Here is a 23,756-nt window from a genome sequence, read left to right on the forward strand (position 1 = left end):
AGGAGTCTCAGGTGCCTGTTGGAGTTGAGAGATTTCTCTACAGGAGAACAAAAATGTCTCGAGCTACTTACCTGGAGGAGTCTGGGGCAGGTAGCTGGGATCTCCGGTCCCGAACTCAGAGGTCAAAACGTTCTGGGATGACGCCTGGGAGGAGTCTTGGGTCGATCCCGGAGAAGAGAGCTTCCTGCAAAACAGAAGAATCATCTAGGGTAGCCTCATTAAACAAGTCTGGGGCTGCTACCTGGGATCTCCAGTCCTTATAAGAAAAGGCATAAAGACTCTAGGAGACGTCCAGAAGGAATCACAGGGGATCCCGGAGGACAGAGGTTCCTCCAAAAAAGAAAAAACGTCAACGGTGCAACTGTGCTACTGATCCAGGAAGCTCGTAAGTTCGCCTGAGGAGAAAGGATTACTGTACGTTTCCCACATGATAACTGTTGTGCTAAAACGGAAAGGGGGGCACTGGTTATCCTCTAGCAGAATGCTGAAATACCAAGTGGTGTTGTTGCTGGAACAAGATGATGTTTACCTAAAAACTACTACCGCCGTTAACCCTGTTGCGTTTTCAACAACTGACCGAGTTAAAGGAGAACTGGAACGTGACTGCTTGCAGGCAATCGAAAGAGTTTACTCCAGCTGACTGGATCTCTGAGATGTGCCACTAGAAGAAACAGATTGGGAACTATATGCCGACGGAAGCGGTTCCATCTGTGAAGGAAAACGTTTTATCGAGATAGACAATAACTACTGAGGAGGTACTTGCGTTGCCAACTTTGCCTTCGATGATCTCTGCCCAAAAGGCTGAACTGATAACTCTTACTCGAGCTCTGGAACTAAGTCAAGGAAAGCGAGTCAACACTTGGACAGACTCAAAGTATGCTTTTGGAGTGGTACGTGCGCATGGAGCGATACGGGGAGAAAGAGGACTGTTATCTGCACCAGGAACCGCCGTTCAGCACGCAGAACAAATACTGAAATTGTTAGAAAGCATTCAAAAACCAACAGCAGTCACGATGATGCACTGTAAAGCACATCCGTTAGGTAAGACCGGTCCTAACGCAGGTAACCGACTGGCTGATAAAGCTGCTGAAGAGGCTGCAGAAAAAGGAATCCTAGCACTAGTTCCAGAGAAAGGTATAAAATTGCCTAAAGAAACTCCAAATTATAATGAAAAAGATGAAGAATTAATTATTAGATTGCAGGCTAACAAAATGAAACAGGATAGGCTGTAACACCGACAGGTCGAATAATAGTCCCACCCACAATAATAAGAGAAAATGCCCCATTGAACATCACAGAGTATACTGGGAAACAGAAAGCGAAATATGACAAAGATTGTTTAAACAATTATAAGTGGACGTGAAGTGTATATGTAAAATTATCCCCGAACCAGTAATAAGATCATCCTTGGGATTATTAAATAAGGAAATTTTTTAGAAGAATATTAGCAAATTGATTTTATAGAATTGCCTTGAAAATAAGGATATGTCCTAGTTTTAGTTGATATCTTTACTGGGTGGCCCAAGGCTTTCCCATGTCGCACCAACAAAGCAAGGGAAGTAGTCAAAGTCTTGCTCAAAGAGATAATACCAAAATATGGGGTGCCTGTAAGAATGTCATCTGACAATGGCCCTCATTTTATAGCAAAGATTATGAGACAAGTTGAGCCAAGTATTATCTATGGATTGAGACTATCACACCCCACATAGACCACAGGCAAGTGTGGGGGGGGGGAGAGAGAGAGAGAGAGAGAGAGAATGAACTATATCCTTAAGCAACAGTCGAGTAAAATTTGTCAGGAAACCTCACTCCTCACATGGGTTAAAGCGTTACCCGTGGCTCTATTAAGAATCGGAGTATAGCCAGAAGAGAAAGAAAAGCCAAGTCTTTAGGAAATGTATGAAAGACCATATCAAGAGTCCTGTGTTCTGAGTATCTTGAGTGCCTTTGGAGATATGTTTTTAAAAGGTGTTATGATTTCTTTAAGCAATTCTTTTCAAGAACTTTGTCAGTATGTCTCCACAGCTGGACCCTTAGAACTGGACGTAGCAGCGCATCCCTTCCGACCAGGAGACTGAATATATATAAAATCACCGAGAAGTGGAAAGGACCGTATCGAGTCATTTTAACAACACTTGTAGCAGTAAAGGTCTGGGAGAAGAACCTTGGCTTCATTATTCGAGAATAAAGAAAGCACCCAACAAGAAACTGGAAGTCTAAAGAAACTGTCCCTTTAAAACGGAAAATCTATAAGTAAGTTTCACGTTATCTATTTGGGAAAACAGTTGTGTAAAGTTTATAATGTTGGGGTTGCTATTAGGAATATTGTCGAGGGCAATAATCTTTTTGTGTGTTTAGAGGGTGTATGTGTTTTTTTTGAGGGGTTCTAAACATGAGATAAACAAAATGAAACAATTATTGTTTGAACTATTCATCTTGATATTAACCGGTTTTGTAATTTGAATTAAAAAAAATAATCTAGTTTTGTAACTGATTCAAAGTTTTGTAAAGACACAGAAGTTAACCTCGGTAACAGCCTGCCTTTCCGATTCCAAAGTCAGATGAAAATCTAGTTCCGTGGAGAAACTGACATTGAATTTAACCAAAATTTGAGAAAAGAGGTAGAACAACAAAAATCATTTTAGCAGATTAAATTGGATGGATTTAAAAGGCAATTATTTTTTTTAAATTTGAAAGAAGGAATTATAGCGTTGTGAATTATAACGTTACCAAACCATCCACCTCACGGACAAAAGAATTAATTTACTCGCCCTTCGGGAGAAACTTGTACAAGCACCCCTCGGGGCTGTCAGCTGCCAAAACCGTAGAGACAAGTGCAAAAAGGAACTTGGGATCATGTTTAAAATATAAAACGATGTTTAGAACTTACTGGAGTTCCAGGATCCTTGTTAGAGCCACCCAGAGTCGGGACCATCTGTGGAAATTTAGACCGGTTTAGACAACCAGAGAAACATCACACATCCTAAACAGAGCTGTATGAAAGTTTGTACTTGCAGCTAGCTCCTCTGACCCCAAACTCCCAAGACCTTCTCTAGTAGCTAAAGCTCCAAGATGGGGGTGTATTTGTAGAAAGGATAATAATACTTCACATGATCTTTGGTCCCCTCTTAATAACGGGAAAAATTTAGCTTGGAGTTGACGGCATTAAAGGACAGGTGAAAAGTTCAGGCTTAACTGCTTGGGTGACTAGTGATGCTATATGATCCACTCACCTCTTCATGAAGGAGAAAAGCAAATCGTGGTCTTGAGACTTAATAACTCTATCCTCTCTCTGGAAGAAATCTCCCTTGTGGCCTCGCTCGCGGGTGGACCTGGGGAAATCGAAAAGATGATACCTGGCAATAGCCAAGTCTTAGAACTAAAATCAGATGGGTATTAAAATCTGTATTTTGACCCCAGTTAACACCTCTTCCACATCAGATGACTCTTGACATCTGTCACTCAGTCAAGGCAGTGCCTGCTGCTTCACTTCACCTTGGTGGTGAGGGGTTTGGTTCCGGGTTTCGGTACCACAGCTGCGGGCCGGGGCTGGAGGAGCCCCAGGTGCGGGCAGTGAGAGGCTGATGGCGACGCCCCCTCCCTGGCAAGGGGAGGGGCTGCCGGGGGAGGGGCCGCCGGGAGCCCAGGCAGGAGCGGAGCTGAGCAGTGACCGGGCTGCGGCTGCCCCGAGGGAGAAGGTGAGCGGGGCCGGGCGCCCCTCGGAGCGCGAACGTCGGAGGCGGGGGTGGCCCGGGGGAGGTGGGGGTGCCCCGGGGGAGGTGGGGGTGCCGAGGCCGGGGGGGAGCCCTGGGGGCTCACAGGGCGGCTGAGAGAACGTGCGCGCGGGGGTCGGGGTGGGGGCGCTGACAGGGCGGCTGAGAGAACGTGCGCGCGGGGATGGGGGGGGGTGCTGACAGGGCGGCTGAGAGAACGTGCGTGCGGGGGTGGGGGGCGGGGCGCTGACAGGGCGGCTGAGAGAACGGGCGCGCGGGGGTGGGGGGTGGGGCGCTGACAGGGCGGCTGAGAGAACGGGCGCGCGGGGGTGGGGGCTCACCGGGCCCCGTGGCGGGGCTGCGCAGTCGGCCGGCGGGTCCCGGGGAAAGCCCCGAGGAGGACGGCGGGGTCCGTGTTGCACGCACGGAGCGGCAGCGGGGCCGCGCCGTGCCGGAGCTACCCGGAGCGGCGCTGGGGGCTCGGCGGGAACTGCTGCTGCGCCGGCGTGGGGAGGGGGGGGGGAACGGAAGCGGCGTCCCCTCGGCGTCAGGCAGCAGGGCAGGCTGCCTCCCGGGGCATGCCGGGAGCTGTAGTTTTCGCGGACTCGGCGGCCGGGCAGCAGCGTGGCTCTCGGGCGCGGCGTAGTCCTCGCGGCCCCCGGAGTCCGACCAGGTCAGACTCGGGAGCGTTGCCGGTTTCGCGTGGTTTTCCGCGGGCTTCCCGCTGCGCCCGCTCCCCGACCAGCCGTGCGGACGCGCCTCCCGGGCGCATGCGCCGTGCTTCGCGTTGGGGCAGCCCGGCGTTCGCTCGCCGGCGCAGGCGCCGTCCCCGTCCCCGGAGGTTTGTGATCTTGGGAAGCCCATGTCCTGGATAGCTGGGGTTGTGGCTTGCAAGCTTGTGACTCCCACCAAGTTCCCAACAAATTCAAACGTAGAAATTGTGCATCAGCCCTCCTCGCCCCCTCCGAGCTGGTCTGTTCTCTGTGGTCACCATTAGTAGCCTCGGTTTCCCACCTGTGGTTCTCCACAAACCCCGAGCCTCGCAGCTCCATGCTGAAGGGAGTGGGGAGCTACACACGGAGAAGGCAGAGGCCCGAGTTTGTCTTTTGGGGATGAGAAGTGGGGAGGAACTGCCATAAATGGGACGTATCCCTGCTTGAGGCATGGCTGTTTCAGCTGTGCACATGGAAAATCCTCAGATACGTTGCATCTAGCCCTCCTTTCCATTGACCCCAGGAGAACTGGCCTCCTGTGTCCCCCAAGTTTATTTACTTCATGCTGCAGTGAAGTGGCTATTTTTCTTCTTTTCTCTGAGGATTTTGTGGATCTGGGCGTGGGAAGGAGTGCCTTAATGCTGGCTTTCTCAGCCTGCTTCTGGGAAGCCAGGCATATCTGCAGATTAGAGCCGGGGGAGTGGCCCAGACGCCTTTTATTCCTCGGAGGGCAGTGGATTTGGGGAGTTAGAGCAAGGCATGCCTGGATGTTGGTCTCCCTGAGGGGGAGGGGGTTTACAGCCAGATGACTGAAGAGCCTCCCCCAATCACTCCTGGGGAAAGGGTTGGGGGGTGGCTTTTAATGTACCCACGGTATCGATGTGGCAGGTGAGCATACACCCCCCTCTTGGCTGGGGGATCTTATGTGGACGCCTGCTGAGCCAGGGCTGGAAGCTCCTCTGCACACCCTGGAGGAGCTGGGTGCAGACTGGGGACGTGAGGGCAGTCGTGACATGGACACGGAGCGGCAGAGAGTCCTGCTCTTTCAGCAGTTAACGGTGCTACCGCGTGGTCAAAATCTCAAGTGCACCCGTCCAACTGTGCATTCTCTTTCCTGGGGTTTGTTTGTGGGACAAATAAACTGCCCAGCACTAGATGAGAAGGTTGTCTGCACTCCACCTCAAATCAGGTGCGTCACCTCTCCGTCGGGAAAGAAGTATGGGGCTGGGCATAAAAGGAACAGTAACTCCAACGTCGGGATTCTTTTTGGCTCTGGGCACAGAGCAGGTAACCACAGCGATACAGAGAGGGAAGGAGGTGCTGATGGGTTTGTACCTTGGACTTACACTGTAGAGGATGATCTGTTCAGGACATCCATGTCATAGAGTAGCTATTGCACGATTTATACTCGTAATCAGGTTCCTACTTGATAGCCTTAACTTTGCGTGGATTGCGTGTTGAACTTTGCAGTAGTTTGTTTGTTTTTACATTTCCTTAAGGTCTAGGCAAAGGTTTAGAAAGTTAGCAGACTTAAGGATAAGCATTTATTACTTTGTCCTGCCACGTTGCCATTTGAAACCTGTTCTGAGTGTTGGTGGTATTCAAGAAATTGTCCGAGATTTCGAGGGTGAATCTGTATCTTTAGGTGTACTGAGCAGAAAAGTACAATGGATCTTTTTAGTTGCCAGATAGCTTTCTTTATCCAGGCGGTCAATTTGTCAAGATCAGGCTGCAGTGTCCAGGGGGCCGGGGCGGGAAGGTTGGTGTTCAAGCTTCTCATTCCTGTCAGCGGTGACTCCGCTTGCACCACTAAGTGGTGCTGTGTACATACGCTTTATTAAATCGGGAGCTGCCTGTGCCTGCCTGCTTGTGTAGTTCGGAGTGGTCCTTTTAGAGAAAATGTTCTTTTGGCTGCATTTGTTCTCCTGTGATACAAAAACTTGACAGCTGTTGGGGGCAACTACTACTTTAGGAGAATTTCTATAAAGTAAGAAATTGCTGGTTTTATTTTGTCATGGTGGGCACAAAATTAACTGATTCAAAATCACGTCCGCTGCAGCTTATGCTTCCGTAACACACCACTCAACTGATTTCTATGCGTAAATGTCTTCGGAGAGGAATCACAGGTGCCTGCTGTGACTATAGGGACAAGCAGTATGGGCTCACAGGAACAGAACATGCTTTGCCTTCCCATCACCAGAAGAAAGAGAGAAAGAAAGAAAGAGGTGAAGAAGGGTGCTCAGGAGCAAGAGGCTGCAAGGAAGTTGCTGTACGTGATCCTTTTGCCTTGCTTTATCTGACAGAAAAGCTGCCTTCTGCTAGTTGGGTCTTGGCTTGAAAGACAAGGGGAGAGAGACTCCCGCCCCTCTCCCAGGGAGGGTGCTACTTTTGACTGGCTTGTTCTGACTATGTGATCTGCAATTACAATATTGAGATTGCATGGTGACAGTCTATACCACTGACTCCCTGAGTGGTTTTTCATTTCTGTCCCCGCTTCCTTCTCCAGCTTTTTTCAATATATCAATTTTAAAAAAAAAAAAAAAAATTAATAAAAATTTAACCTTACATGAACATCATCTGTTGGCTTTGGCCCCAAACACTTTATTTCCTAGAAATAAGTTGAGTCTCTTCATCAGAATATGTAAAAGATTTCTAGCCACTGTAGTACTATTGTATTGTTTGTTTTTTTAAATAAGATTCTGTCCAGGTTCCAGCATGTGCACTAAATTTCTACTGCAGTAGAAGAGAGTCTTAAGCTGAAGAGAGATTTCATGCTTGGGAGAGAAAAAGGGCAGATCTTGACTCAAAAGTAACTTTTCCAAGGGAAAGGTAAACTCTTTTGTTTCTTTGGGGATTTTTATTCTGATAGCACAAGCATCTTGTTCTCTCAGGATTTTGTAATCTCTGGGAAAAAAACCCTTGGTGTTGTGTCACTTCCTCCTTCCCTGGCTGTGTTTTTTTCACTCCTTTTCAGAGGAAGTGCTAATACTGTTATAATTTAGGAAGACATTTTAACTTTTGACTCGGAGGTCTGCAGACTTCACTGTAAAGACAGTTTCTGTGCATCCAAATGCTGTTAATCCCTTAAAATACGAAATGAAAGATGTGTAACTTGGAGCTGAGACTGAGTCAGAGTATTCCAGATGGGTCTGGTTTACTTTGCATTCAGTGTTCCTGTAGCCTGTTGCTTTGGAAGGTACAGGTAATAAGCTTTTCAATCGAATAAATGAGCGGTAGTGGTTTTTTGTTTTCCTCCCCTAGAAATGTAGTGCTTGATCAGACTGCACTGACCTGTAGAAGTTGTGGGCACTGTGGTGTTCTCCAGAATGCTACTTGGGCTGCCACTACAAGTAGGCCATTTAAAACAATAACCTTAGACTTTAAAAATACATAAAAACTTCATGATGCTTAAAGTATAGAGCAGAGTAGTCATCAGGTTAAAATAACTTCATGCTTATGACATGCACAGTGATGGTTCCTTTCAGGTTTTTTGGTTGTTGTTGGTGGTGGTTGTTTTTTCTTCTTTAAGATGGCACTGGTTGCAGTGATCTTCAGTTTTACGGCACAGCTAACTGTCTTAGTATAGATATGGTTCCTTTCTGCCTACTATTTCCGTTTACTGGCAGACATAGTTAAGATAGCTCTTTGGAGTTGTGGAGTGCGCGTGTGTATATATCTATATGTGTGTGTGTGTGTGAATGTGTATGAAAATAAGAAGACCTAAAGTCCCCTCCCCACATCATTAGCTTTCGCTGCCCTGTATTTCAGTGTTACCAAGATTTTAAAGTGACCCAAGTATTGCTGTTGCAAATGTTTCCATGTTTGTCTAACTATTGTGATGACAGAAAAAAAAAATAAAATCAAAACACTAAATGTTTTATTACTTGCCCTATAACTATATAGGCGTTCCCTGTCTAATATCTATTTTTTCAGGATTCACTGTATTTATTTTTTTTTTACCCTATGAAACGGAAAGAGATTTCTGGCTTACTGTTGGCTTTTGATAGACGTTTTATCCTTGGGGAATTGCCCACCAATTACTTCATAGAGTTTGGAATTTAACTGAAGGACATTTTGCATGCCCGTGTTCAAATAGCGATGCTAACAGGCCACCATACGGTTCATGTTGATAGCTTTATGGATACTTAAAGGTAGGCAATAGTCTTATTTTTTAATAATGCTTAACCTTTTTCTCTTTGGCATGAACAAGCAAGTCTGCCTGGTTTTGTAGGACTTGCAGCTTTTCCTTAACATCAGACTTTAAAAAGGGGAGAACCAGTAGTATCAGGTACGCAGTTAGGATGGCGATTTTTAAAATACTAAGCTGCGTAACAGTCTCGGGAAGAACACGTGTGACTGGGCGTGAGAGTCTGTGGTACAGCATTACTAACCTTTGCTAAAAAAAGTTTTGAAGAATGAAGCATTTGCTTTATGAACGGTACTTGAGGACGAATTCTGATGCTGCTGCTAAAGTTTATTGAAAAATAGGCACTGATTTCAGTGGTGATGCAGGTGTGGTTTCTGTTCATGCCTTAAATCTGAAAAGAAGAGAAGAGAAACCTCCATTTGAAGGAGGATTTTGTATGAAGGGTAATCAAACCAGTAACCTGCTTTAAGAACGACTTTAACATATTTGGAGCATCGGTTAAAGGCAAATAAGTCAAGTTTATCATATCCTCCTACATAAGCTGTGACTATTGAATACAGTCGGCAGTCCACCTCAGAACTTGCTGGTGCGCAACTGCAACGTGTTAAGTTGTAAGACTTCACAGCCACGAGCTGATGGGCCACAGTTCTCTCCGAGCATAAAGCGCTGTAAGTTTTAGTTTCTTGCACAGCAGTGACTCTTTTCAACATTAGTAACTATACAACAGGGTAAAAGGCAAATTTAGTGAATAATAATGTGTCATTCTCAGAGTAGCTGTTTGCATTTCACCATGATGCAGATGCTTTTTATAGCAGTTGTGTTGGCACATGTGTTAGAATTCGGTTAATTCTCTCCTGAACTCATTTAAACTTTTGGCTTCAACTGCATCACTGGCAATATGTTTCAGAATAGAATAATTATTTCCTTTAAAAAAAAACGGGGGTGGGGGGGTAAGAAGAAGGGGTGGAGGAAGCGGGGATAAAAAAATCTGTTGTCTGCCAGTGCTGTGGGCTGCTCACTCATTTTTCTGTAGAACTTCTGGGGGTTTTGTTGTTGTTGTTGTTGTTGTTGTTGTTCTTCTTCTACCTTAATGCTAATAGGCATTTCTACCTTTTCTACCTTGTTTTTCTACCTAATGCTAATAGGCATTAGCCTATCCTCTGCACCTTTGGTCATTTCCTGAAGTTTGTCTGTAGTTTCCTACATTAGTAGGTAAATGTATCTATTTTACTTTACAGAGTTTTGATAGTTTTTTAAATTATACAAGAAATTTAAGTCTTGGAACAAATGTCTTTGCTTATTGATTTTTGTGAGTAGCTGCAAAAATCTTATTTATTAGTTGCCCCTTTTAAAATTAAAATAAAAATGAATGCTATGCAAGAAATAGGTTGCAAGTAACTGTTAGGGTCTTACTACTGCTCGCTGTTGAGAGATGGTGGGAAGTGCAGAGAATTTGTGTTAAAAGTTACGGGCATTTTTCAAGATAGTTTTCCAGGTCTGAGGCGTGCTGAAATATCTTTTTCCTATGATAGTGTGTTTAGTTTCGTTGACTTCAGCGGAACACACAGAATACATTGACTTAAACTAGCTGAGAATCTGATGATAAGGTTTTATACTCTACCTAACATAGTGTTGTGATGACCTGTCCCCTGAACTCAAAATTATGTTTGATGATCGTAACAGGAGGCCGGATCTTTGATCTGGAAATTATGCTGATAGCGACATTACAGAATCCAGGCTTGTAACTTCACTGGTTTCTTGCAGCCCCTCAAGTTCATGAAGGACAATAAAGACCCATTCTCTTTTGTTCTTGTGCTATAATCAGTGATGGAAGTATGACATTGTCAGTTGTAAGAAGTGGCTTAACTGCTGTTGGAGTCTGCTTTTATGCCTGGAAAACCTGTTGATTTGCATGGGTTTGCACAGCTTGTGCTAATGATATGGCTGGAATGAGACAGGGTCTTGTGTAGTCTGCAAGGGCTGTATATGGTCCTGGTTTATAGCTGGGTGGGAGGGATTGGTTCAAGTTACTTCTGATTTGCCCTATTTAATATCTTAAATAGGAGTGAACAGGGTGATTGGAACAGTTTCATTTTTACAAGAGGAAATTTATAAATCGGTTTTTATCCTGTGTTAGAATTAAGATATGTATTTACTGGAGACAACGAGTCTAGCCTGAACACTGAAACAGCTCTGTTTTGGGCACACTATTAGAACTTTTTTAAAATTTTCAAATCATAACAGTCTGTCAGTTCATGCTTGTTGAGTCTGAGACATTAAGTGATGCCCTTTGAACAGGGAAACATTGCTAATAATTGATATTTGGTTTGTAGACTATACCTTTTGTATGCTCTAAAGTCACCTGTTGTTTCCCTTTCATTTATAAAAGTTCTGTTCGTCAAACCATATAAGCGCATACCTAAATTCAGTGTTAAACTTCCTGAATTGCTCTAAACTATTGCGTTGCTGTAAACTGTTTTGGCTGATAAACCTAAGCGGTCAGCTTGGTATTCCTCCATGTATATGTGATTAAGATGCAATAGGTCGGAACGAGTTACCAGGCAACTGCATGCTCCAGCTGCATAGGAGGCACAAAGCAGCTGGCCCGTTCCTTGTAATCAGTGGGAAAGTACAGATTCTCCTGTGACCTTGGTCACTCTTGTCTATAACATATTAGATAAGAGTATTTTGATACTCCTCTCGCAGTGGGAGAAACACTGCTTGTGTCTGTGCAGTGTGTGAAAATCACTTTACCAAGATGCTTTTATTTCTAAAACCCTTGGAAAAAAAACTCAAAACGGAGTTTTAAAACTTTTTTAATCCAAGGCAAACGTCAGGATTCTCATTCTTACAAAGTATTTTACAATTGTGTAACCTTGTAGACTGTACGGAGAATGAGGATCTTGCATGTGACATACTCAAAAGTTTCATTTTCGGTGTTCTACACGCTTCTACTGATCGCAGCGCCTTTGTTTCCTAAGGGCACCTGGCAACAGACAATGCGTATGGGTTTCAAGGCCCTGTGGAACAGAGAAGGTAGTTTGCCAGTGTTCTTACTGCTGTTGCAGACATTGTTTCAGTGGATTGAAAGTGGCACGTTCCAAGTACCTTTTCCTACCATTGCTGCGTATATTTTTTTTTTTTTTTCAATCCAGAAGAATGTTTCTGTACTTCCCTTCCCTATAGGTGCATGTTGATTTACATTGCATGCTATTGCAGTGTTCTTAGTCTACCAGTTACAGATTACTCCTTTCAGTTCTTGTGCATTTCTGAATGTGTATCTACCTACTAAACTCACATTTCTTCAGACCTGATATGCAACTGCTACGGAAGTCAGCTATTGTGCTAGTTATGGTGTTTACCCCGTCAGTTGCTTTACTGTCTAATAAGTACCTTGATGACAGAGAAGGGGAGTGTCAGAAAATGGACAAGTCAGGCTTTATATTAGAGATGGTTTTCATAAGATTTAAGAGAATGCAGTTTTGGCATAAGGATTTACATACCGCTCCCGGTGTTCTGTTGGGCTGACGGTGTTCTGTTGGGCTGACGTTTTGCAAGAAGCTGAGGTGTTTAACTTTCAAAAGCTGTTTATGTAAATTGGCTTACCTCTGAGTAGTCTCCTTCAGCTGTGTGTAACGAAGAAATAAATGTGCATCTCTAGACATGTGCATATGCAGATAGAATTGTAAGTGCAGAGCTGGGGATGATGCTTGTGTTTGAGGGTAGAAATACGGAGAGGGACAGCAGTGGGGAAAGAAGAACCTTTGAAGATAGTCTAGTGTTGCTCTCATTCTAGAGGTGAATGATCAACTTTCTGTACCATTCTTGACAAACGCTTGCCTAATTTATTCTTAAACATTTCCTGTAATTATTACTACTGTTGCAAAGATTGCCACATACCCTAAGTTTTTCAGGTTGTAATTTAAGCCCCATGATTCCGTGTAACTGTGTGCAGTGGATGCACAGAAAAGTTGTTCCTTATAGCTACCTTTTAGAGTTTAAACATTGTTCTTTCTCTCCAGTATTGCCCTTTCTAGGTTAAGAGGCTGTTTTTCAATTTATGCTTTGAAGTCAGACTCCTGTACATCGTTGAGCACCCTCTTGGACTTACTGTAGACCCTCGCCAGTTATACTACACCCTTCTTGAAAAGCAGTACATCATCTGGAGGGTTCAGCAGCTAATCCGTGCAAATGTAGCGCGGCAGAAATAATGCTTGGATGTACTACCTCAAGTGTGATGTGTGAGGAGGATTCACTGGGCCTTTTGATTAGCAAGAAACGGTACATAAGAACTAGGTGACAGAAATAGGACACGCAGCTGGCACACTGGCCTTCAAGCTTACAGTGCAGCTCCGTGGGCTTTGGCTGGCTAAAGAAGAGCATGAGGCACAGGAGAGAACTGCTGCTGGATCTTAGTGAAAGACAGTAAGTCATTTGGAGAGAGGTTTTCAAAGCCAGGAATTCAAGTCGGGTGCCCAATTCCAGAGTGCCTGTGAAATCCCTGTGTACTGCCCTCGCTTGTCTAACTTTGTGTTGTATATTGTCTAGCAGCTTTTCTTTCAAAGATAACAAAGCTACACTTGTGTGATAGGTGATGTAATGATCTCATAATAACAGGCAAAATCCAAGTCACAGAAAATGCCAGCATTTGAAAGAGAGCCGGATAGGAGAGCCTTTTTTGTATGGATCAGTTGTCTTGTTCTGATTTTTTTGTTTTACAGGTAAAATCACAGCTCAGTGTGACATGGAAATAACTGGAAATAGTTTTATTTTTAAATTCGGGGCCTTATTTTCCTTGAAACTGGATTTTCAGATACGGTGCTAGAAGACGTTACAGAATTGTAAATGTTGTTTCTGCCTCCTGTTCCTCTTGAACATTTGGTTTCCTGGGGAAAAATACTGTGTAAGCTCTGTAAGCAAAGAGGTTTTATATTTTTGGAATACTTGCCAGCTGAATGGTTTGTACCTTGGACTTAAACTGTAGAGGAGGATCTGTTCAGGACATCCATGTTATAGAGTAGCTGTTGCATGACTTATACTTGTAATCCGGTTCCTACTTGATAGCCTTAACTTTGCGTGGATTGTGTGTTGAACTTTCCAGTAGTTTGTTTGTTTTTACATTTCCTTAAGGTCTAGGCAAAGGCTTAGAGAGTTAGCAGACTTAAGGATAAGCATTTATTACTTTGTCCTGCCACGTTGCTATTTGAAACCTGTTCTGAGTGTTGGTGGTATTCAAGAAATTGCCGAGATTTCGAGGGTGAAATCTGTATCTTTAGGTGTACTGAGCAGAAAAGTACAATGGATCTTTTTAGTTGCCAGATAGCTTGCTTTATCCAGGCGGTCAATTTGTCAAGATCAGGCTGCAGCGTGGCCAATTCATTTCTTAGTTCCAACAACTGCCATCTTAATGTAGAGATTTATTCTGTAATCAAAACTGGAACTGTTGTCCCTGGTTATGTGTGCTTACTTATTTGTTTTTAACGCTGCTTCAGTGAGACTCCGTCTGAGGGCAGAAGAATCACAAAGCTAGACCAGATTTTGCTAAATGGAAATAACATAACACTGGTAAGTCAGCATTGTTAAAATGCTGCATGCATTTATTTTCTGTACCTGTAAATCAATCGGTCACTGAGCTCAGCTACTTTAAGCTGAGCTTTCCAGACAATTCCATTACACAAGGTAATTTCAAGTAGCTTCTGGGGCATATGTGTGTATGAATGATGCTGGAAAAGTGACCTTGCTGTCTTAGTACACGTTACAGGTTAAAAAAAAAAAAAAAAAAAAAAAAAAAGAGCATGTCCCTAACTTTATTTGGTGAATGTTTTTCTGGTCTTCAGGTGTGCCAGGGAATCACTGGCTTTGTTAAGCGCTCCGTAAGCTGGTTCATACAGTGGCTTTTAACTCACGAGTGTTTGCCTGCATAAGCGTGTAGGTGGAATGCATCTACGTTTTATCCATTATTGTATGTATAGATGTGTTTGCAGCAGTTTGGATGTTTACAAGCTTGTCAAGTCATTTGGCAGTTATGATTACCATGTGATGCCCAGAGAGCTGTACCTTTACGTGCTCTGAAAAAAATCTGGAGGTCTGTTGGCTTATACCAAATCAGAAGCACTATGATTTTTAGTTTATTATCTGCTGGTGTAGGTAGGTCAGTACTGCAACAGTAATTAAATACTGTGATTATGCATCCCTAAGCTGAATTCTGCGACTTCCTAAATACCACAAGAGCAGACCTAGAATAGTTTGTTGTTTGTCGGCATAGATGGCTACAAAGTCAGGACTTCCTACGTAAAAGCATTCCTAATTTTGTGGGAAGAGGAGAGGATGACCAACTCGAGTCGAAATGAGCTCTGTGTGAATGAGGAACAATCTCCATTTTGCTGTCTTACCCAGCTTGCACCTCCTCACTGTGTGTCTGAGCAAGTGCCATCTTGCCTTAATTTCTAAGCCTCTTCCTGCTTTGGTTATTGTTCTGCCTCCTTAAAGGATAGTGCGTGTTCTGACTTCTTGTGTGGGGTAAAATTACTACCCTCCGGTTAAGCTGGTGGTATACTGCCCTGGAAGCAGAAGCTGGTGATGCTTAGAGTGCAAATTTTCAGCGAGACGTAGATACATTTCTGTATCGGATCTTGTGCCTCTCTTGCGGACACGTCTTCCCACGTCAGGAAGACTATGCTTTAGACTTTTTCTTACTTCGGTCCTGAAAGCAGCAAAGTTCTTCCTCTTTAGAAGTGCTCAGCTAATTATTAAGAACGTATCAGTAAAAGCAATGGTTATCCTCTTCTTTTATCCCTTATTCAGGAAAGGTGCATCACTAATGATGATGCTGGTTTTGTAAGTTGAAACCGTTACTTTCCTGTAAAGACACACTAATTTGTTCTGAATAAAAGCCTTTCTTTTTGTTCTCTTTGTGCTCAGTTACGTAAGTGCACGAGTGAGTGAGTTTTCCAACGGGTTGATGGAGTGGAAAAAGAATAGTTACGTTCCAGTTGCTGTCGGTCTTCAGTTTTTCTACATCTGTTGCATTTGTTTATGGCCCAAGTCTATATAAAACCCAAATCGTGGGCCAAGAGATTGCTATTCTTTGCACTACAGGCAGATACTAAGCTGGATCATTTGTTTAAACCCTGCTTCAGGCTGTGTCGCCAGAAACCGTGTGGTAGAGTGCTGCAGAATTCTGAAAGCTCTTCAGAGTGGATGCATCTGTTTGATGCTCAGCAGCCGTTGGTTCTGCTGGCCTTGAGGTTCAGCACTCTTGGACTTGTTTTGCTTGGCAGATGTACTCTCTTGTAGTAAAGGCATTGTAGTGGTATTTTGCGAGTGAGGACAGACAGACCAGACATCGTTCATGTCCAGGGAGCCGGGGCGGGAAGGTTGGTGTTCAAGCTTCTCATTCCTGTCAGCGGTGACTCCGCTTGCACCACTAAGTGGTGCTGTGTACATACGCTTTATTAAATCGGGAGCTGCCTGTGCCTGCCTGCTTGTGTAGTTCGGAGCGGTCCTTTTAAAGAAAATGTTCTTTTGGCTGCATTTGTTCTCCTGTGATACAAAAACTTGACAGCTGTTGGGGGCAACTACTACTTTAGGAGAATTTCTATAAAGTAAGAAATTGCTGGTTTTATTTTGTCATGGTGGGCACAAAATTAACTGATTCAAAATCACGTCCGCTGCAGCTTATGCTTCCGTAACACACCACTCAACTGATTTCTATGCGTAAATGTCTTCGGAGAGGAATCACAGGTGCCTGCTGTGACTATAGGGACAAGCAGTATGGGCTCACAGGAACAGAACATGCTTTGCCTTCCCATCACCAGAAGAAAGAGAGAAAGAAAGAAAGAGGTGAAGAAGGGTGCTCAGGAGCAAGAGGCTGCAAGGAAGTTGCTGTACGTGATCCTTTTGCCTTGCTTTATCTGACAGAAAAGCTGCCTTCTGCTAGTTGGGTCTTGGCTTGAAAGACAAGGGGAGAGAGACTCCCGCCCCTCTCCCAGGGAGGGTGCTACTTTTGACTGGCTTGTTCTGACTATGTGATCTGCAATTACAATATTGAGATTGCATGGTGACAGTCTATACCACTGACTCCCTGAGTGGTTTTTCATTTCTGTCCCCGCTTCCTTCTCCAGCTTTTTTCAATATATCAATTTTAAAAAAAAAAAAAAAAAAATTAATAAAAATTTAACCTTACATGAACATCATCTGTTGGCTTTGGCCCCAAACACTTTATTTCCTAGAAATAAGTTGAGTCTCTTCATCAGAATATGTAAAAGATTTCTAGCCACTGTAGTACTATTGTATTGTTTGTTTTTTTAAATAAGATTCTGTCCAGGTTCCAGCATGTGCACTAAATTTCTACTGCAGTAGAAGAGAGTCTTAAGCTGAAGAGAGATTTCATGCTTGGGAGAGAAAAAGGGCAGATCTTGACTCAAAAGTAACTTTTCCAAGGGAAAGGTAAACTCTTTTGTTTCTTTGGGGATTTTTATTCTGATAGCACAAGCATCTTGTTCTCTCAGGATTTTGTAATCTCTGGGAAAAAAAACCCTTGGTGTTGTGTCACTTCCTCCTTCCCTGGCTGTGTTTTTTTCACTCCTTTTCAGAGGAAGTGCTAATACTGTTATAATTTAGGAAGACATTTTAACTTTTGACTCGGAGGTCTGCAGACTTCACTGTAAAGACAGTTTCTGTGCATCCAAATGCTGTTAATCCCTTAAAATACGAAATGAAAGATGTGTAACTTGGAGCTGAGACTGAGTCAGAGTATTCCAGATGGGTCTGGTTTACTTTGCATTCAGTGTTCCTGTAGCCTGTTGCTTTGGAAGGTACAGGTAATAAGCTTTTCAATCGAATAAATGAGCGGTAGTGGTTTTTTGTTTTCCTCCCCTAGAAATGTAGTGCTTGATCAGACTGCACTGACCTGTAGAAGTTGTGGGCACTGTGGTGTTCTCCAGAATGCTACTTGGGCTGCCACTACAAGTAGGCCATTTAAAACAATAACCTTAGACTTTAAAAATACATAAAAACTTCATGATGCTTAAAGTATAGAGCAGAGTAGTCATCAGGTTAAAATAACTTCATGCTTATGACATGCACAGTGATGGTTCCTTTCAGGTTTTTTGGTTGTTGTTGGTGGTGGTTGTTTTTTCTTCTTTAAGATGGCACTGGTTGCAGTGATCTTCAGTTTTACGGCACAGCTAACTGTCTTAGTATAGATATGGTTCCTTTCTGCCTACTATTTCCGTTTACTGGCAGACATAGTTAAGATAGCTCTTTGGAGTTGTGGAGTGCGCGTGTGTATATATCTATATGTGTGTGTGTGAATGTGTATGAAAATAAGAAGACCTAAAGTCCCCTCCCCACATCATTAGCTTTCGCTGCCCTGTATTTCAGTGTTACCAAGATTTTAAAGTGACCCAAGTATTGCTGTTGCAAATGTTTCCATGTTTGTCTAACTATTGTGATGACAGAAAAAAAAAATAAAATCAAAACACTAAATGTTTTATTACTTGCCCTATAACTATATAGGCGTTCCCTGTCTAATATCTATTTCTTTTTTCAGGATTCACTGTATTTATTTTTTTTTTACCCTATGAAACGGAAAGAGATTTCTGGCTTACTGTTGGCTTTTGATAGACGTTTTATCCTTGGGGAATTGCCCACCAATTACTTCATAGAGTTTGGAATTTAACTGAAGGACATTTTGCATGCCCGTGTTCAAATAGCGATGCTAACAGGCCACCATACGGTTCATGTTGATAGCTTTATGGATACTTAAAGGTAGGCAATAGTCTTATTTTTTAATAATGCTTAACCTTTTTCTCTTTGGCATGAACAAGCAAGTCTGCCTGGTTTTGTAGGACTTGCAGCTTTTCCTTAACATCAGACTTTAAAAAGGGGAGAACCAGTAGTATCAGGTACGCAGTTAGGATGGCGATTTTTAAAATACTAAGCTGCGTAACAGTCTCGGGAAGAACACGTGTGACTGGGCGTGAGAGTCTGTGGTACAGCATTACTAACCTTTGCTAAAAAAAGTTTTGAAGAATGAAGCATTTGCTTTATGAACGGTACTTGAGGACGAATTCTGATGCTGCTGCTAAAGTTTATTGAAAAATAGGCACTGATTTCAGTGGTGATGCAGGTGTGGTTTCTGTTCATGCCTTAAATCTGAAAAGAAGAGAAGAGAAACCTCCATTTGAAGGAGGATTTTGTATGAAGGGTAATCAAACCAGTAACCTGCTTTAAGAACGACTTTAACATATTTGGAGCATCGGTTAAAGGCAAATAAGTCAAGTTTATCATATCCTCCTACATAAGCTGTGACTATTGAATACAGTCGGCAGTCCACCTCAGAACTTGCTGGTGCGCAACTGCAACGTGTTAAGTTGTAAGACTTCACAGCCACGAGCTGATGGGCCACAGTTCTCTCCGAGCATAAAGCGCTGTAAGTTTTAGTTTCTTGCACAGCAGTGACTCTTTTCAACATTAGTAACTATACAACAGGGTAAAAGGCAAATTTAGTGAATAATAATGTGTCATTCTCAGAGTAGCTGTTTGCATTTCACCATGATGCAGATGCTTTTTATAGCAGTTGTGTTGGCACATGTGTTAGAATTCGGTTAATTCTCTCCTGAACTCATTTAAACTTTTGGCTTCAACTGCATCACTGGCAATATGTTTCAGAATAGAATAATTATTTCCTTTAAAAAAAAACGGGGGTGGGGGGGTAAGAAGAAGGGGTGGAGGAAGCGGGGATAAAAAAATCTGTTGTCTGCCAGTGCTGTGGGCTGCTCACTCATTTTTCTGTAGAACTTCTGGGGGTTTTGTTGTTGTTGTTGTTGTTGTTGTTGTTCTTCTTCTACCTTAATGCTAATAGGCATTTCTACCTTTTCTACCTTGTTTTTCTACCTAATGCTAATAGGCATTAGCCTATCCTCTGCACCTTTGGTCATTTCCTGAAGTTTGTCTGTAGTTTCCTACATTAGTAGGTAAATGTATCTATTTTACTTTACAGAGTTTTGATAGTTTTTTAAATTATACAAGAAATTTAAGTCTTGGAACAAATGTCTTTGCTTATTGATTTTTGTGAGTAGCTGCAAAAATCTTATTTATTAGTTGCCCCTTTTAAAATTAAAATAAAAATGAATGCTATGCAAGAAATAGGTTGCAAGTAACTGTTAGGGTCTTACTACTGCTCGCTGTTGAGAGATGGTGGGAAGTGCAGAGAATTTGTGTTAAAAGTTACGGGCATTTTTCAAGATAGTTTTCCAGGTCTGAGGCGTGCTGAAATATCTTTTTCCTATGATAGTGTGTTTAGTTTCGTTGACTTCAGCGGAACACACAGAATACATTGACTTAAACTAGCTGAGAATCTGATGATAAGGTTTTATACTCTACCTAACATAGTGTTGTGATGACCTGTCCCCTGAACTCAAAATTATGTTTGATGATCGTAACAGGAGGCCGGATCTTTGATCTGGAAATTATGCTGATAGCGACATTACAGAATCCAGGCTTGTAACTTCACTGGTTTCTTGCAGCCCCTCAAGTTCATGAAGGACAATAAAGACCCATTCTCTTTTGTTCTTGTGCTATAATCAGTGATGGAAGTATGACATTGTCAGTTGTAAGAAGTGGCTTAACTGCTGTTGGAGTCTGCTTTTATGCCTGGAAAACCTGTTGATTTGCATGGGTTTGCACAGCTTGTGCTAATGATATGGCTGGAATGAGACAGGGTCTTGTGTAGTCTGCAAGGGCTGTATATGGTCCTGGTTTATAGCTGGGTGGGAGGGATTGGTTCAAGTTACTTCTGATTTGCCCTATTTAATATCTTAAATAGGAGTGAACAGGGTGATTGGAACAGTTTCATTTTTACAAGAGGAAATTTATAAATCGGTTTTTATCCTGTGTTAGAATTAAGATATGTATTTACTGGAGACAACGAGTCTAGCCTGAACACTGAAACAGCTCTGTTTTGGGCACACTATTAGAACTTTTTTAAAATTTTCAAATCATAACAGTCTGTCAGTTCATGCTTGTTGAGTCTGAGACATTAAGTGATGCCCTTTGAACAGGGAAACATTGCTAATAATTGATATTTGGTTTGTAGACTATACCTTTTGTATGCTCTAAAGTCACCTGTTGTTTCCCTTTCATTTATAAAAGTTCTGTTCGTCAAACCATATAAGCGCATACCTAAATTCAGTGTTAAACTTCCTGAATTGCTCTAAACTATTGCGTTGCTGTAAACTGTTTTGGCTGATAAACCTAAGCGGTCAGCTTGGTATTCCTCCATGTATATGTGATTAAGATGCAATAGGTCGGAACGAGTTACCAGGCAACTGCATGCTCCAGCTGCATAGGAGGCACAAAGCAGCTGGCCCGTTCCTTGTAATCAGTGGGAAAGTACAGATTCTCCTGTGACCTTGGTCACTCTTGTCTATAACATATTAGATAAGAGTATTTTGATACTCCTCTCGCAGTGGGAGAAACACTGCTTGTGTCTGTGCAGTGTGTGAAAATCACTTTACCAAGATGCTTTTATTTCTAAAACCCTTGGAAAAAAAACTCAAAACGGAGTTTTAAAACTTTTTTAATCCAAGGCAAACGTCAGGATTCTCATTCTTACAAAGTATTTTACAATTGTGTAACCTTGTAGACTGTACGGAGAATGAGGATCTTGCATGTGACATACTCAAAAGTTTCATTTTCGGTGTTCTACACGCTTCTACTGATCGCAGCGCCTTTGTTTCCTAAGGGCACCTGGCAACAGACAATGCGTATGGGTTTCAAGGCCCTGTGGAACAGAGAAGGTAGTTTGCCAGTGTTCTTACTGCTGTTGCAGACATTGTTTCAGTGGATTGAAAGTGGCACGTTCCAAGTACCTTTTCCTACCATTGCTGCGTATATTTTTTTTTTTTTTTCAATCCAGAAGAATGTTTCTGTACTTCCCTTCCCTATAGGTGCATGTTGATTTACATTGCATGCTATTGCAGTGTTCTTAGTCTACCAGTTACAGATTACTCCTTTCAGTTCTTGTGCATTTCTGAATGTGTATCTACCTACTAAACTCACATTTCTTCAGACCTGATATGCAACTGCTACGGAAGTCAGCTATTGTGCTAGTTATGGTGTTTACCCCGTCAGTTGCTTTACTGTCTAATAAGTACCTTGATGACAGAGAAGGGGAGTGTCAGAAAATGGACAAGTCAGGCTTTATATTAGAGATGGTTTTCATAAGATTTAAGAGAATGCAGTTTTGGCATAAGGATTTACATACCGCTCCCGGTGTTCTGTTGGGCTGACGGTGTTCTGTTGGGCTGACGTTTTGCAAGAAGCTGAGGTGTTTAACTTTCAAAAGCTGTTTATGTAAATTGGCTTACCTCTGAGTAGTCTCCTTCAGCTGTGTGTAACGAAGAAATAAATGTGCATCTCTAGACATGTGCATATGCAGATAGAATTGTAAGTGCAGAGCTGGGGATGATGCTTGTGTTTGAGGGTAGAAATACGGAGAGGGACAGCAGTGGGGAAAGAAGAACCTTTGAAGATAGTCTAGTGTTGCTCTCATTCTAGAGGTGAATGATCAACTTTCTGTACCATTCTTGACAAACGCTTGCCTAATTTATTCTTAAACATTTCCTGTAATTATTACTACTGTTGCAAAGATTGCCACATACCCTAAGTTTTTCAGGTTGTAATTTAAGCCCCATGATTCCGTGTAACTGTGTGCAGTGGATGCACAGAAAAGTTGTTCCTTATAGCTACCTTTTAGAGTTTAAACATTGTTCTTTCTCTCCAGTATTGCCCTTTCTAGGTTAAGAGGCTGTTTTTCAATTTATGCTTTGAAGTCAGACTCCTGTACATCGTTGAGCACCCTCTTGGACTTACTGTAGACCCTCGCCAGTTATACTACACCCTTCTTGAAAAGCAGTACATCATCTGGAGGGTTCAGCAGCTAATCCGTGCAAATGTAGCGCGGCAGAAATAATGCTTGGATGTACTACCTCAAGTGTGATGTGTGAGGAGGATTCACTGGGCCTTTTGATTAGCAAGAAACGGTACATAAGAACTAGGTGACAGAAATAGGACACGCAGCTGGCACACTGGCCTTCAAGCTTACAGTGCAGCTCCGTGGGCTTTGGCTGGCTAAAGAAGAGCATGAGGCACAGGAGAGAACTGCTGCTGGATCTTAGTGAAAGACGGTAAGTCATTTGGAGAGAGGTTTTCAAAGCCAGGAATTCAAGTCGGGTGCCCAATTCCAGAGTGCCTGTGAAATCCCTGTGTACTGCCCTCGCTTGTCTAACTTTGTGTTGTATATTGTCTAGCAGCTTTTCTTTCAAAGATAACAAAGCTACACTTGTGTGATAGGTGATGTAATGATCTCATAATAACAGGCAAAATCCAAGTCACAGAAAATGCCAGCATTTGAAAGAGAGCCGGATAGGAGAGCCTTTTTTGTATGGATCAGTTGTCTTGTTCTGATTTTTTTGTTTTACAGGTAAAATCACAGCTCAGTGTGACATGGAAATAACTGGAAATAGTTTTATTTTTAAATTCGGGGCCTTATTTTCCTTGAAACTGGATTTTCAGATACGGTGCTAGAAGACGTTACAGAATTGTAAATGTTGTTTCTGCCTCCTGTTCCTCTTGAACATTTGGTTTCCTGGGGAAAAATACTGTGTAAGCTCTGTAAGCAAAGAGGTTTTATATTTTTGGAATACTTGCCAGCTGAATGGTTTGTACCTTGGACTTAAACTGTAGAGGAGGATCTGTTCAGGACATCCATGTTATAGAGTAGCTGTTGCATGACTTATACTTGTAATCCGGTTCCTACTTGATAGCCTTAACTTTGCGTGGATTGTGTGTTGAACTTTCCAGTAGTTTGTTTGTTTTTACATTTCCTTAAGGTCTAGGCAAAGGCTTAGAGAGTTAGCAGACTTAAGGATAAGCATTTATTACTTTGTCCTGCCACGTTGCTATTTGAAACCTGTTCTGAGTGTTGGTGGTATTCAAGAAATTGCCGAGATTTCGAGGGTGAAATCTGTATCTTTAGGTGTACTGAGCAGAAAAGTACAATGGATCTTTTTAGTTGCCAGATAGCTTGCTTTATCCAGGCGGTCAATTTGTCAAGATCAGGCTGCAGCGTGGCCAATTCATTTCTTAGTTCCAACAACTGCCATCTTAATGTAGAGA

General features: G+C 42.7%; 1 protein-coding gene across 27 annotated transcripts in view; it reads right to left on the reverse strand.

Moving 5' to 3' along the window:
• LOC126037256 (uncharacterized protein DKFZp434B061-like) overlaps positions 1-23,756 on the reverse strand; it is a 306,771-nt gene that overhangs the window by 42,202 nt on the left and 240,813 nt on the right. For 22 of the 27 annotated variants that reach the window (XM_049797553.1, XM_049797552.1, XM_049797555.1 and 19 more), the window contains exons 3-4: positions 2,891-2,935; positions 72-184 (exon numbers count right to left, since the gene is read on the reverse strand). The exons of 3 other annotated variants lie outside the window; for them this stretch is intronic. In XM_049797553.1, the coding sequence (XP_049653510.1) occupies positions 72-184; positions 2,891-2,935 (158 nt within the window). The remainder of the gene's footprint in view (positions 1-71; positions 185-2,890; positions 2,936-23,756) is intronic. 2 more of the 27 variants (XM_049797573.1, XM_049797556.1) reach the window with 1 other exon arrangement.

The sequence above is a fragment of the Accipiter gentilis genome, unplaced genomic scaffold (genome assembly GCF_929443795.1).
Source record: "Accipiter gentilis unplaced genomic scaffold, bAccGen1.1, whole genome shotgun sequence".
Classification (NCBI taxonomy): domain Eukaryota; kingdom Metazoa; phylum Chordata; class Aves; order Accipitriformes; family Accipitridae; genus Astur; species Astur gentilis.